The 12,590-nt window shown below is 31.7% G+C and overlaps 1 protein-coding gene across 1 annotated transcript; it reads right to left on the bottom strand.

The window, feature by feature from the left end:
* Positions 1-374: 374 nt before the first annotated feature.
* On the bottom strand, positions 375-3,436 carry LOC124833456 (WAT1-related protein At2g37460-like). The gene is made up of 7 exons (XM_047307950.2): positions 3,147-3,436; positions 3,002-3,064; positions 2,798-2,914; positions 1,771-2,011; positions 1,486-1,647; positions 900-1,051; positions 375-813 (listed from the first exon to the last, which is right to left on the bottom strand). The coding sequence occupies exons 1-7, from the start codon at positions 3,341-3,343 to the stop codon at positions 624-626; spliced, it is 1,122 nt and encodes a 373-aa protein (XP_047163906.1). The 5' UTR covers positions 3,344-3,436; the 3' UTR covers positions 375-623.
* Positions 3,437-12,590: the final 9,154 nt, after the last annotated feature.

Genomic DNA, 12,590 nt, shown 5'->3' with positions numbered 1-12,590 from the left:
TTAGGAAAAGTTTCCTTGCAGAGCTATAGGAAAAGTTTTATATAATGTTAAAGATTCTTATTAAGTGAGATTCTCTCGATGATGAGAGGCATTGTTTAGTCAAATTTGAGAGGTCTACTATCCGACTTGGCTTTTTGAACCTCCTTATGTAGAAAAATGATTTTCACCAAACCCTGTTTTATAGTATCATACATGCCTGTTGAGCCATTCACTATTAGTTATGCAGAATTGAAAATCAAATTTCACTATGTTAGATTCACTTGTTAATTGGATGGTGTCATTTCAAGTGAATTGGTGAGTGAGCTGGTTGGAATAAATAAATCTCCAGCCTCTGAAATTTGTAGCTATTCTGAATTAGAAATTGATCCTTGATATGGAGCTCTGCATCAATATAACTAGTATTCGAAATTGTTCAGTCTTCTTTTGTTGGGATTTTCTTGCCTTATATTAAAACTTGCCTTTTGACATACCAGAGTGTGGTACATATTGAAAAACTCTACTACTGCATAATATTTGAAGGATGAAATAACTAAGAACGTGTATATCATTTTTCTGTCAAATAGGCGTTTGGATGGTGAAATATCCCTGATTGCCGAAATTTAGATTGAATTTGTTATGTTTCCTCATACTTGTTCATCTCGTGCTATGGTGCCTAAGTTACTGAAATGTTCTTCTTTGCTATTGCTCTTTTCTACTGTTTGCTTGGCTGACAACATATTCTCTTCAGTAATCGTACTTGATGACTCGTAGTCTTTGCTTTTACCCCACACCACCAGATACAGTCCTACAATAATCACGATAGCACCAATTGCCCTGTAAAAAAATTCAGATTTATTTAGTTTAATTTTCTTATGAGTTTTTAGTGAGTTTTCTGGGCATGTGATTGGATTTCCTATTACCTTCCAAGGTACATTTGTTCTGCCAGAAAGAAGGAGCCCATGATAGCCACAATGACCATGCAGAGAGGGTTAAAAGTTGTCACAAAGACCGGACCTCTATCTTTCATCACAGCTCCTTGGATGTAATAAGCCATTCCTGAGCAAACTATGCCCTGCATGAGAATACTTTGTAAATTTAGACATGATAAAATATTCCAAAATTAATTATTAAATTTGATACTTTATGCATGAAGGTAGTGTAGTGGCATTTATAAATTCTATTTTAAAGTTAATCTGTTATAGTGTCTGCAATAAATATATAGTTTATGGATGGCAATGCTGATCCAGTGAACCCTCTGTGGGAGCAAGAAATTCTTGAGTGATCCTGGACCAGTGATTCTCAATTAATAACCAAATGACAAAGTGTCTGTAATTTTTTTTTCTCCTAAATTGAAAACCTTTAAATGCATGCCATGCAGAAACAGACATAATTATGATACCTTCAGGACCTAATGACTTTGAAACAAACTTATGTATTATTTTCTTAAACTCAGAGGTAGATTTGTATTTTCTTATGTTTGATCAGCCATAAAAGTAAATAACCTACACTGTAGACAGCAGCAAGCAATTTTGTATCCCATTTCAGAGACCAAGCTGAAAAATTATTCCTTTCCATAACCAGTGCCACTATGCCACCTTCAACCGTTCCCAATAAGCATATCCATGCTGTAAGAGAGAGTTCAGCAGGGTAGGCTTCAATGGTAATAGCCTAGATAGAGCAAGAGATGAAATTGTATTAGTGACCCCATGAAATCAGAAGAAGAATGTGATTGGGATTCATTCTTCTATCAACAGCGATAGATAGATGATGATGACGACGATGATGACTCACTTGGAGAATCATGAAACAAGCGCAACTAAAGCAGCCAATTGTGATCATCACTGATCCCTTTATTGCATGTTCAAGATTTACCCCACCATTTTGCACGTTGTTTGTATTGCTGGCGTGTGTTCCAAATAGATCGAGTATTGGACCCTTTATCAGTGTCATGATCATGGCACCTGCAACAGTTGCTAAAGTTCCCACCACCTTTGCTTGACTGCGTGTGCTTTTTAATTTTATCTTCTCAAGCCTGGGATTGCCACTCAAGTTTCAGATAGATTTCATGAAAATAGCACATAGAGTTCGCTTCATGTAACATTTTTTTGAGTTTTACAGATAGATATTGAAGTGGTTCCTAATGCATCCAGTTACAGACATAACATGATTTGTATATTTCAATGTTAATTGTTCTACTTTAGATGTTTTTCTAGCAAACTAAACAAGTTAATGCGTTAAAAAGAAAAAGATAATCAAGCAACTACAAAATTGGTGAGAATATTTTATTCGTTTTATTCACACATAAGTGGTTTACACGTATTTTATACTCTCCATCAGTCTAGTCTAGTGGAATGCTATATAATATATATATATATATATATATATATATATATATATATACCTTTAATTTGTAATTTTTTAATGATAAAAGTCTTGTTACACTTTCTATAATTTGTTTTCTCTTAATTTCTTTCTATCATGATATTCATCTTTCTTCTCTTTCCAGCTTTCTTATTGTTATACAAAATAATTATACAACCTTCTTTGTATTAATGTTACTATGTCTCTAATAAAAAAGCTTGTTAGAAATACAATGAACTTAAGTCTCATTGATTAGAAATAGCAAAATTAAATATTATAAAAAAAAAACTCAAACTCAATATTTTGAGGTTTTGAGTTTAAAATGTTTTCCATTCTTGTATGAGTTGAGCTCATATTATATTTATGTAATCATACACCCTCAAAAATAGAATCCAACAAAACTTATGATGTCTTTTTAGACATAAACCTGAATTGTTGAAAGGCATGAGAATTTTACCTAAGAATCCAAGCCATGACAAAGGTAATGGCAGGGAGAACATTGTACATGGAAACAGCAAAGGTTGCTGTGGTGTACTTCATTCCCAAAAAGTATAAATTTTGATCAATAACTGGCCTGCCATAAGAAAGTAATGACAGAGTTAAGTGCATGAATATTGCATGGTTAGCAGAAAGTGTAAAAAGCATGCATGCATGAAATTACTCTAGCAGGCTGAGAATCACTATCTTCATGAAGATCGAAAACGTCATCTTCGGCCTCACTTTCCTGTTAAAAGTATTGCAGCATTACTTCAATAACATGTTCACACAAATAATCGTACACACATAAATGGAAGAGAAAAACATACTTCTCCAAGAACACTGCAAAAGGGGCCATGACAACAAAGGCAAAAACATGACGGTACACAACAAATACATAGTTACTCATTCCCCTGTTGAGTGCAGCCTTGGATAGAACATCCATACCAGAATATCCAAACTGCAAGAAAACTACACCTATGAATGGCTTCAGTCTTTCAAACAGTTTTTGTTGATAACAAGCCATCTTGTTTCTGCTTGGGACTAGCCTATTTCTTGAGGCACAAGAATAAGATAGCACACTGGTGCACCACAGATAGCTTGTGTTTATATAGTGGAGTGGCGTGTACATGAATTGGTGCATAGAAAATTAATAGTATAGTATACATTATATTTATACACTCAAATAGGACGTCTGTTATTTCACGTAACCAAGTGGGAGAGTCACAGTAATCAACGTACTTGATCCTCAAATTCTTTAAAATGTCGGTGTCTGCTTTCAATTATTACTATCTTTTTGCATAGTTGGAGTGTTACTCATCATGGAGTACCTTTTATAATAATATCGTTCAATTGTTTCTTTTTTATTTTCTTCTTTCGTGATTCGTTTATTTTACATGATTATTACTAATAAACTATAATTACGAGGTAGATTTTTCTGTCGACAATTTTTTTCTGTTCTTTGTCAGAAGATGAGGAAGAAAAGTAGTGCCCCAGTAGATGATTTCCAATGAGGTGCTTGTTTACTTTTAGAGAATGATTTGGATCCATGATGGAGCTGATCTTGATTATGTGACAGCACCAATTGGACGTAAAATCCCGATCAATATCGGAATGACAAATATCCTTTTAGCTTTGTTTATTTCCGATTTTCTGCAAAATTCAGGAGGTGTACTTTCGTTCCTCTTAGGGGGTTAATGGAAGAGGACGAAACAATGTAAAGTTGTGGATAAAAAGGGTGGTGAATTATTCAGATGCATTATTGAATAGAAAACCAATGAGTCAATAGTCGAGAGCGACGCATGAAGCATGATTAGCACAAGCATAATAACCATATCCTCTGCTATTAGTTTTGCTTTGTTGTGTAATGCGTTAGAGTTTTGGTGACTTTGGTCTTAGGTCAAGACTTCAAACAATGGAAAGCACTGAGGTCCACTTTGTAGCTGGTGTAGCTTTAAGCCTTTGTAAGCAGTTTGTTTCTTTGTGCTTTTAATATGTGCAGCCACTAGCATCAGTATTTGGATACTCCACCTATTTTCTGCTCTCAGGCACCCACTCACAGTTTATTTTATACACAAGTGGACCTCTTTCATTCTTTATCTGTGGGTGCACAACACAAACAAACACTTTTGGTTTTATTTAGTTACTACAATCAAAATAACCTAATATTATTTCTTAATCCTGGATGATGTTGGCCCTAATTAACATGATGTTGATGTGTGTTTGTGTTTGTTTTTGTTCTTATGTTTGAATTATTGTTGTGTTTAATTGCCCCTTACGTTTAAAAACCAGATGATTAAGTCTCTGAGCATCTCCTCCCATTCTACTTGTCCCTCCTTCTTCTCCTTCTTTTTGTCACGATCATCTTGGTCAACACGATCAGGCTATCGAGATGTATTACTATTAATCCATGGTTTTTGAATAATTAAGCTTTTTGGGATGATTACGTTATCATAATTAGTGGTTTTAATGTTGATGTATAAACATGGCAGAAGAAAAAGATCTCAAATAGGATGAAAATAATGATTCTATCAATTAAAATTGTAAAGAAGATGGCTGTAAAAAAACACATTGAACTATGTACTGCAAACACTTGAAGACTCGTTATAGAGGATCCTTCCCTCTCCCACTGTAGGAATCCTGTAGAACTAAAGGGTAGTGTGGAAGTTTGTGAGAAATACTTAAAGGTATTTGGATGAGTATTGGTCCACAAGGGATGGCACAAATGAAATATGACCGATTTCTATAATGGAGGATGATAGTTTGGTGCTGAATAAGAATGCCAATGCAAGCAAACCGTTTTGATTGGTCCTTCATTTGGCTCCCAAAAGGCAGGTTGGATGAGTCCCTTCGGCATAAAAAAATCAGATTAATTTTTCTAGTCCTCCATACGGTTTGTGGATTTGCGAACTGGCCCACCGTCCACGTAAGAAATTATTAATAGTGTAATTTTATCTATATATAACTATATATATATAGAAGGAATTGTTTTGCTCAATAATTTTTTTAGTGTACATATTTCATTATCAATTTTATTTTTTTAACAAAAATTGTTTTATTCTTAAAATTATTTTTTTAATAAAAATAATATTAAAATGTTGTAAAAAATCTATATTAATATATTATTATCCTTTTAGATGTGTAGACAAAATAAAGACATTTGAAGACCTAGTAAGTTTAAGAGACTGGGTGCTAATTTAAAACACTTGAAAAGGACATTTGTTATTTATGATAGGATAAGTTTGTTTATAAAAGTCGATAACATGCACAATAACATAAAGACCAAAAACCTTTGGAAGTTTTGATTGAAACATGAGGCAGTATCGCGTAATTTTCAGAAGATGTTAATTTTTCATTTCCACTTAGGTTTTTTTTAGATTTCTAATGTAAGAAGTTTGATGTATTATGCTAGTATTGTCATAAAAATCATTTATAATTGAATTCTTGGCATTGTTAGTTATTATGCTCTTACTGATTTTGTTAAATTAATTTTGGATAAATGTAACAAAGCCATAAAGTAAAATTATAGTTTCACTATTTTTCTTCATAAGATAAATCCTAGAGTATCTACTCTGACCATCAATAATAATAGGAAAGTTTTTGTGTAAACATATAGAAGGTATACTAAAAGGTACCCAATATTCATTTGAGGAAAAAAATGATAGTTTAAAGAATATATAAGTCTTTGTATATGTATATAATACTTGAAGTAAACTATGGTATGTAAAAGACATTATAAATGGTAAATTGGTTGAAAGGACAAATAGTTTCTGCGTATTTAACTCTGACATGTGAGTTATTTGGAAGAGTTATTAGCACGCAAGTTGCACCATAACAAAAGCAATTTGATTAATATAATAAAAAATGTTTATTTATTTATTTTAAAAAGATAACAACGTCGTTGTAGTAAAAATGAAAAACATAGTTGATATAACTTAATGGATTTCTCCACAAATCTTATGTCTTTATGAAAGAAATTGGATTATGTACACTATAATATAATTTTTAGCTCTAGTGTTAAAATTCGCATTGAATATTTAAAATAAGATTATCTTACAAAAAATAAGAGGATTTTTTAAGATTAGAATATTAATATGTAAAAGAATATGTTAAGAAGAAAATATTAGGTTTAATAGGTTCGGAGGTCCCTATATTTGCGGGTTCGTTTCACTTGGGTCCTCCAATTTTAGAAGTGATCAATTAGGTCCCTAATTTAACAAAATTGAGTCAATAATACCCTTTCCGTTAAATGCAAGGGAATCTGAATGCAAATTAAACAGGTGGCATGCTGAGGCATCATTTTATTTGCAGGTGGCAGAGTTTGAGCTTAATACGTGGCAATTTCTGCAATTTTTAATTTGCATTCAGATTTGCATTTAACGGAAAGGGTATTATTGACTCAATTTTGTTAAATTAGGGACCTAATTGATCACTTTTAAAATTGGAGGACCCAAGTGAAACGAACCCGCAAATATAGGGACCTCCGAACCTATTAAACCAAAATATTATGAATAAATGTTAAGTGTGTTGATTAAAGACCGCAACATGGGATGGTAGAACGAATACGTATTTAATTATTTCATTTGAAGTAAAAATGTTTATCTTCATCCTTATTTACATATAAATATATAATTTTTGTCTCATAATCAAATATATATAAAAAAAACATACTTTTTTTCTCTATGTCAAATACCAAAAAAAACATCATAATTATATAAATATGTTTTAAAAATATCAAAGATGTAAAACAATTATAGAAAAAAAAAGTAAAAATAACAAAGTGCCTTGAAAATAAATGATGAGACCAAGACTATGTAAAATTAATATAAATTTGTTAAAATATCTAATAAGATAAATATATTTTAATAATTTAAAAAGAAAACTGATATACGAATGAAGATGAATGGATATTTTTTATATTTAATTTAAAATTTGAATATTATTTATATTTATCAATATTGAATGGGGATTTTATGTTAAAATCGAATAGCTAGGTAAAGGGATATAGAAGCAACATTTAAAACATGAGAAGAGAATAGATAAAAACACTAGTGCACTAAGAGGATACTGCACCGGTTACTTTTGTTTATAGGTACCGGTTCTACAACCGAGACATATATCGGCGAGGTAAAAAGGAGTAGGTTTTATGCCTCGGTTGTGAACTGAGTTAAAAAGAACAGGATTTATGCCTCGGTTTTTACGTAACTGAGGCAGTAACTTGTTTGTTTTTTAATTTTTTTAACCTTTAGGATGTTCTTGATGTATGTTCTTATGCATAAGCAGACACCCATCTTCCACTGCCACCATCATCATTTCACCTTCCCACTTTCAGAGCTACCAACACAACAACGCAATTCCGCATTTTCAGTGAAACAAGAAGGATTCTCCACCAGCCTCTGTTCCTCTGTTCCTCTGTTCCTGGAGGTCTCAACTCTGCCACCACTCACCCCATCGCCCCTTCCGCCCCCGGATATTCCTTCTTCTCCCGAAACATAAGTTTGACAAAAAGAAGAAATTGAACAGGGAACAAGCAGAAACTCCAATCAAAAATCCAAAAATTGAAATAAAAAACCTAGACGAATCGGAATAGAGAAGAGGAAGGAAGCCTCCCTCCCGCGCCCCGCCACAAGAAAAGGAACGACCACTGCGCCCTTGCGCCTTCGCCGCGCCTCCGTCTTTGGCTTGCACGAGACCGCTGGTGGTGCTGCCACAAAGTTGGGTCTCTCCGTGAGAAGATAATCTCGCCCTATTGTGCGCAGATCTAAACAGGGAAGAAGGATGAACACCCCTTTTCGGATCTAAACAAGAAATAAGGGCCGAACCCTTTTCGGATCTAAACTGAAGAACAGCGAAGAAGAAATGGACGGCAGCAACGCGAAGAAGAAGAACCGAAGAAGCAATGGACGGCAGCGACGACGGACGAAGCGAAGCGACAACGCTGGTGGAGGCAGCCCTTGGGAGAACAGCGGCGACGCGAAGAGAAATAAGAAGCACAACGCGAGAAGAAATGAGCAAACTCTGGAATTTGAAGCACAACGCGAAGACTATATGCTTCGGTTAGGAAAGCATCGAAGCCTAAGACTGTTTGGACACCGGGTCCGTGCTCACCGATGCTTAAAATGAAGGCTTTATGCCTCGGTTCTGTATGAAACCGAGGTAGTATCACCTGCTCAGAAATTTGTCAGCCAAAAAGTCTGACCTCGTATCACCTTTTTAGAAAGTTGTCACTTTTTAGACACCATTTCGGCTTCGGTTCTGCATGCAACCGAGGTCATATCTGTGTTCTGCACCGGTTTCACATACAACCAAGGCCTATAAGGTCCAGTTTATTACGAAACTGCTATCGTCTTGTGATAGACAGCGATTAGGTTTAAAATGGAGTATATAGTATGAGTTTAAAAGGAAAATTTGTACAAGTGAAATAGAAGGGAAAGCATAGTATTGGAGAGGTGGGAAAAGGATAAGATTGGGATATGAAGATTCCTTGAGTTCATGCGCCAGTCAAAATTGGAATCTTACTCAACGCGGGTCCCTCATATACACACTACTAATCAAATAATAACGGAATCATTTTTAATTTCTCTTTAATCTTTTTAAATCCTCACTTTATTCTTTAACTTTACAAATATGTCATTCACCTTCACCCAATTTTTATTTCAAACCAACTAAACTAAGATCATCTTTCATATAGGGACAATAAAAAAAATGGAGAAGAGACGATAGAAAATTAATGAGAAATAATATAACAGATCTCATTTTTTAATTATTTCTGTTTATCTTTTTTTCTCTAATTTTTCACCAACCAAATAAACAAGACATGTTTTTCTTTATAATATTAGAGAATTAGGAAAAAATTTTGTAAAGTGTCGGATGTTAAAATGCCGGCAGTTTTTAATTTTAATAATTAGATAAAGAAGGAGATTCCAAATAAATAAATAAATAAAATCTTATACCTAGAACTAGTGATTTAGAAGGCATGTATACCTTTGATCCTTTTTAATTGAAATTTTGACTTTATGGTGTCTTTTCTCTTGATTTTAAGGAACAAAACGCAAATGATTGAAAAAGCAATAGCATAAATTGAAGGGTAATGAAATAGTTAGATTCAAAACTTACGTGTTTTCAATTGAAATAAAGAAGAAAGGACAAAGAAAAAAGAAGAAAAAAAGTATGTTTGGTCTTTTCTTTTAATATTAATGTGATGAAAACAATGGTGTCGACCGAAAGCACGATCTGATTCTTATAAATTTCGCATCCAAAACTGATACAATTTCTTCCTTTTGGTTTTAGTGTTTGTTTAACGTTCCAAATTTTGGACTCAAAATCAAACTTTAGCTCATTAACGCTTCTCTAAACTCTGCACGTAAGTTTATCACTTTATCCTATTTACGCAAACTGCAGAAACAAAAGTTATATATGATCTATATGGTAAACAAGTTTGATAATATAAATTGTAACATAAGACTGTCCGGTTAATTTATTATCAAACGTGTATATAGATGAGAAACGTTGTCGAATTTGTTAGTTTGACAGTATGAATTGAGCATCAATATGATGTTATTTAGATCCTAATTAGATTGATATGTTGGATATAAACAAAGTCCCACATCGAATAAAATAAGAAATGGACATGAATTTATATACACATAAGATACCTTCATTCTTAAGAGGTTTTTTGGAGTGTTACATAAATCCTAAATGAGAATTATATCCCCTCCTGTTAATGTTAATTAATGTTGAGCATCAACGAGAAAATGTACACATTCGGGGTTTGATTATTTTAACAACAATGTTCTGTTGTCATGTTTAATTATTCTTTGAAAATTTATTTATTTTATTTGGTTCTTGTAAGTTTGTGTACATAAAATACGGAACTATTTAGTTTTTCTTTTTTTATCCAAATTTAAAAAAATAGGGAATGAATTAAAAATAAAGTAACAGTTTGACAATTAAAACTAAAATCTAATATTTTATCTTAAAGTAAACAAATCATTAATGTCCAATAAATCTTAAAAAAATTATTTATTCAAAAAAAAATACTTGTTAAAAATGAGATTTTAGATCGTTGTCAATGTTGAAATCTAGATAGCAAGACAATGATAATTAATGATTGAGAAAGATTGTTATCATTAATAAATTTAAGTAGGTTAGTAGTGGTGATAACAATTATATATATATATATATATATATTGATAGTACATCAAATATTTGTTTGAGAACATATAAAACTGGAGAATATCTAGGATTTTAAGTAAAAATTCACGAAAATCTCACATTAATAATACGAAGAAAGAAAAGATAAAAAAAATTACTATACAAATAAAGATTTAATTGAAGTGTTTCTATCATACTTAATAAGTCATGGTTGGAGGACTTAGATAATTATGTGTCATGAAACTATTTATATATTTTTGTTGAAAAAAATACATAAAAATATTTATAACTTTTACTAGAAAATTTGTAAGAAAATATTTGTAGTTTTTGTCCATTTAATTACATGTTGAGTATTAACGAGCAATATGTAATATTAACAAAAAATAAATTTAATATACTTAAAATATTAACATTATCTTTAACTTAAAATCTTAAAATCTTAAAATAATATATTTATATATTTTTTTATGTTTTATTTTCTCATTTTTACTAATGTAGACTTATACTTAAATTTTTCATCACATTTATATATCTTAAATGAAAACAAGTAGTTAAGTTGAAATCCCCTTATTCTATAAAAAAATGTATGAATAAACTTCTGAGTTCTATCTGAGTAAAATGTATGACTTGAGCATGCATGCAAAGAGAGTAAGTGGCGTATACCTGAAATGTTTCTATTTTTGTTGTGTCGATCCCTGCTTACTCATTTCCATGTTGATATGTCTGTAGCTTTAAAACCTAAGGATCAATCCAATGTTCGTCGGTTGATGGGACCAGACAGAACACACATGAGATGTAGTCATTCAACTTCATTGTGGCAAACAAATAGTCAAATAATATCTAAGATTCCAAAGTACCCAATTTTTTATTTGTCCCTTCACAAAATTAATCTCTGCGAATGATTTATTTCCACGAAACCTTTTGGGTCCACTTCCTTATTTTGTTGCCAATCTACATCTTCCTTCTAAAAAGCTTCTTCTTTCAAACCATGTTTCAAAAGCTTCTTCTTTCAAACCATGTTTCAAATAACTTTTTCTCACTGCATTCATGGAAAACATAAGAGACAACAATGAACTAATTCCACAAGCTATATCTTGTTATGCATTTTGAGTAATGTAAAAGTCAATTACTCTCACATTGCTTAATTTCTAAATTTTCAAAGGGTTTATATGTAGCGATTTCCCAACTATCTATAGAATGTGTAAAAACTAAGGTAGGTCTCCAGTCGGGAAATGAAGCCCCTGCAAAGCTACTTTTCCTTACATCATAACCTATGCTTTTACCAAACATTGCCACGTGATCACGGTCCTTTTCGGGTCATGCCCAGCAAGTGGTAAACACGTAGATGTATTGTTAAAAAGTATAGAATAAAATTTTTCTTTCTCAATCTTTATAATTACTACATCTTTTATTTTTCTTTGCAATTAAATTCAATCTATTAACACTGTATTTTTCATTTTTCACGTAACAATACATTGTCATTGAATTTTGGTGTGGTATTTCTTCAAAAATTCGGAAATCTGTCCTTTTGTAAAAATTAGGAGTGGGCAAACTGCATTGTTTGCACTGTACTATAAACTAATTATAGTTAACTATTAAATAGTTCAAAAAACTGAACTGAACTAAAAAATAATTCAAAAAAATTGAACTGAACTATTTTTTAGTTTAGTTAACTACAATACAATTCAGTAAATTGTTTTATAATTTACAGTTTAATTAACTATTTATTGTGCTGGGCATAATTAGCCTAATTGTACTAAACTATATCTATACTATAAAAACTAAACTATTTTTATTAAAAACTGAACTATACTCACCATTCAATTTAAAAAAAATTGGATTTTTCTATTGGCAGTTAACTATGGTAAACCATACAATAGTAACCAAAATAAACTGCAATTCGTATTGGCATCGCAAACATACAGAAACTGCATGTTTTTTTTTTATCTTAAAACTATTTCAGAATAAGTTTGAAAAATTTATTTAAATTCTTAACTTAAATAAAATTTAATTGCATTGATTACATTAGAAAAATTGATAAGAAAAACCTTGGTCAAAATCTATTCATTTATAAATTTCAACAGCATAATAATTTTTAGTAAAAATAAAAATAATAATAA

Source organism: Vigna umbellata, chromosome 5 (genome assembly GCF_029865625.1).
Source record: "Vigna umbellata cultivar VRB3 chromosome 5, Vumbellata_1.0, whole genome shotgun sequence".
Lineage (NCBI taxonomy): Eukaryota > Viridiplantae > Streptophyta > Magnoliopsida > Fabales > Fabaceae > Vigna > Vigna umbellata.
Note: the sequence above shows the minus strand (reverse complement) of the source record. Positions and strands in the feature narration are given on the sequence as shown.